This window comes from Drosophila willistoni (genome assembly GCF_018902025.1).
Source record: "Drosophila willistoni isolate 14030-0811.24 chromosome XR unlocalized genomic scaffold, UCI_dwil_1.1 Seg105, whole genome shotgun sequence".
Taxonomy (NCBI): domain Eukaryota; kingdom Metazoa; phylum Arthropoda; class Insecta; order Diptera; family Drosophilidae; genus Drosophila; species Drosophila willistoni.
Genome location: NW_025814054.1, coordinates 1,129,507 through 1,132,908, shown reverse-complemented (window position 1 = coordinate 1,132,908; position 3,402 = coordinate 1,129,507). Strand labels below are relative to the sequence as shown.

Sequence of the window (3,402 nt, the reverse complement as noted above, 5' to 3'; positions counted from 1 at the left end):
AGTTAATAACACATGAGAATGTTCACGTTGCTGTAGATTATCTTTATCCATTATTTAAATAACTTTGCAAATGTTGGATTTTGATAAATTCTACTTTGAAAGGACTATATATTTGGATAAAATATATATATATTATGAAAAACCATCAACCTAACCATTTTTAACAAGCAACTATGGCCTTTTGCTTAGACGAAAGCTACATCTACTTGCTGCAAATCTCTCATTTTTCTACAGCATACTTTTGGGGTGTTTAAAATTTAAAGGATATCTGAAATACAATTACGGCAGAAGGTTTCATGTTAAATAAATTCAATGCATTGTTGAGATAAACTTCATTACTTCTTTTCGACAATTTTCACAAATCTTCATTCCTTAGAGCTTTCAAAATTGAGAATAATACCATTCAGTGATTTTTATATATATTTATATTAGATTTTATTGAAAGTTAACCTTTTCGTTTCCATATATGTATATATGTAAATACCGTTGTCAGGCTTCAAGTTGACTGAGTAACTGGCAAAACAGGCAAAGGAAAAAATCCTTTTTCTTATGTCAATCAACTTTAAAAGCAATTTATTTTGTGAATTAAAAATGTAATAGTACCTGGACATTGATCTATTATACATTCCCATGCACAAAGAGACAGACATATAGAGAGAGTGAGAGAGAAATAAACATCAAAGGAATGGCATTTCTCTTGAAGCACACCTCGCGCCATTACCACTTTCTTTTGTCTTTCTGTATAAACATTTTTCGTGAGCACATTTGCCTTTTTTATTTTTGCATATATGTATGGGTTTTGTTAGGATCTTGGTTTTTTTTCTCCTGTTGTACTGTCAAGTGACTTAAAATGGCAGCAGCAACGGCTTTTGACAGCTGCAAGCTCTAACGGTATTACATGTGACAGCTGGCGTCTGCTGCGGTTTATGTTAAAAGCCAAACCCAAACTGGTTACCACACTCGCATGTGTGTATGTGTAAGTATGTGTGTGTATGTGCGTGTGAGTCTGTGTGACTGAGTGTTTGTATGAGCCACACAAATTTATGTTTATGTTAACAAAGTCGAGTCATTCAAGTGGCAAGCCAAAACAAGGCAGTATCCTCCGCCCCCCACAGCTCTCTTACAGCCTCCTTGATCTCTCTGTCTCTCTCCCTTCTCTTGAATGAAATGCAGTCATGTGCACAAAGCCGAAAACATTGTAACCAAAGCGCGAGTTTTGGAGATAACAGCGACAACTGCTGCTAGTGATGATGAATACACTGCAAGAAAAAAGGGTTAACGTGGGTGTGTGTGTGTCTGAATGTGTGTGTGGGTATGTGTGGCAGAGCATGTGTTTACTATGATGGAGCATCTGATTGGGCTTGCGCTTGAGATTGATTTTCATCTCCCACTGCGGCACTAGCTGAAGGTTGAGCACTATGCCTATCTCCCTGTTGTGGTTGTTGTTGAGTGGCAGGTTTTATATCATCGACTGATCCTATTGTCACCTGCATTTGTTGCTCCTGAAATTTCTCCTCCTCTTGACGACGCACCATTTCAGCTGCATAATCGGAAAATGTCAGATTTATATCGAATGGTGTACGCATAAAAATGTTCGGCGGCGTATACTGATTCTGAATGGGCCAGAATAGACTATCATCGTCGGGAGCTGATGGTGAATGGCCATAGATATTTGTGAACTCAGTCAATGTGTAATAGAAACGTGTCGAGGCCAATACCAGATCTATGCGCTGTATCTCCGGCAACAGTCTACGATAAGTATCCACGGGCAACACATCGGTCACCGTGCCAACTATCGATTTGCTATTCCCAGCGGTTATTATGCTACGATGCGTCAAATCCTCGTCCTCATCGGTGCTAATCTGTGACGATGTTTCGAAATGGTGATCCTGGCGTGTACTCTCATTTATCAGTGTGCAAATCGTTGTTAGTTTCTCCTTAATGATCATATGCTGCTTTCCCATCAGATACTCATCTGTGGGGGTTGATGTGGGAAATTTCTCATTGATATAGGCAGCAGGAATGCGGCGAGAAATCAGTTCTTTGGTATATAACTCTTTAATATGATCTTCGATTAGAAATACCCGATTACTGGACCAGAACTCCGGCAAACAGTTAACCAATTCACGGCAGAACATGCCCATCATATCCTCACCGGTCTCTAGCATTAGCATGCTATAGTCACCCATATAGAGAAACAATCCGCACATCGGATCTGGAGTGAAAGTTTGAGCGAAGCATTTCTTGTGCAGTTCATGCAAACGCTCTTGAAACAAAGCGTAAAAATCTTTCGGCATATTGGTCTCTTCCATTTGTTCCAAGTCTGGCTCCTCTTCGTCCTCATCCTCTGGCATAGTATTCTCTTCCTCATCAAAGCGATATGTGTGGGTTACTGTCTCAATATTCTCCAAATCTCCGGCTGCATTCTGGGCCCCAGCACTTGTCTCACTATTACCACGTCCCTCGGCCTCAAACTCATCTTCATTTAGATTCAAAGTCTTTATCTGTGATCCCTCCGGTGAGGAGGCATTCGAACTTTCGTCACCATCGGCTTGGAGCGTATCTTCGGCCAGGTCCGTTGGCAGCTCAGCAGTCCCATCTTGCACTTGTCCCTCCATTGATTCGGCTTGTATTGATCCGGCGACAGTTAATTGAGTATTTACACTAAAACGTGCCTCATCTGCTAGACCTTGACTACCCATTGCGCTGGGATAGGGAACAGCGGCTTGAGGATTGACCTGACGTTGTCCTGGATGTATATTCTTAGCCAAGATAAATATTCGCTGATAGAACACCGACGTTTCCATATCACGCAAATCCTCGTCCACATAATCCACCAAAGACTTACGCAAATGAAATATCGTTGGACGCTTTAAAGTAAAGCAACTATGTCGAGTGAGTCGATTAATACGAGTCTGACGATGACGAGCCGTCACCGAGCCATGTTTCAAAATAGTGCGGTTTCCCGACATTGTGTTGTTACTGTTTCTGACTGCAGCTGCTGCCGCTATTGGGTCGCGGTGGTGAAGCATCGATAAAGCTGTTTATTTTCTACTTTTCTATATATTTTTGATGTTGTCTAGCAACAACTAGAACATAATATCAAATCGGTTGCTTGGTTATGGCCAAAAAATAAAAAATATATATTTACACACATATGTATACGATATCAAGAACAGGTAGAGAGGAAAACCTGAAAATATAATGAACTACGATTGGAATTCAATTTATGCTTAGCCTTAACTTTTTCGTCTCCTTTGCTTTGTTTTCTCTCAGTGTGCGATTTACACACTGTTATTATTATATGACCATGTCGGTTGGTACTTGTACCGCGTATGCGATGTTTGATGATGGTGTTGGTGGCGTTGCCTCAATTATTATTATCATTCACATGAAATCTAA

At 40.4% G+C, this 3,402-nt stretch overlaps 1 protein-coding gene across 1 annotated transcript; it reads right to left on the bottom strand.

The window, feature by feature from the left end:
• Positions 1 to 561: 561 nt before the first annotated feature.
• Positions 562 to 3,142, bottom strand: LOC6644995. Its single transcript, XM_002067725.3, has one exon. It carries the CDS (start codon positions 3,030 to 3,032, stop codon positions 1,338 to 1,340), a length of 1,695 nt encoding a protein of 564 aa, XP_002067761.2. The 5' UTR covers positions 3,033 to 3,142; the 3' UTR covers positions 562 to 1,337.
• Between the last annotated feature and the right edge of the window lie 260 nt (positions 3,143 to 3,402).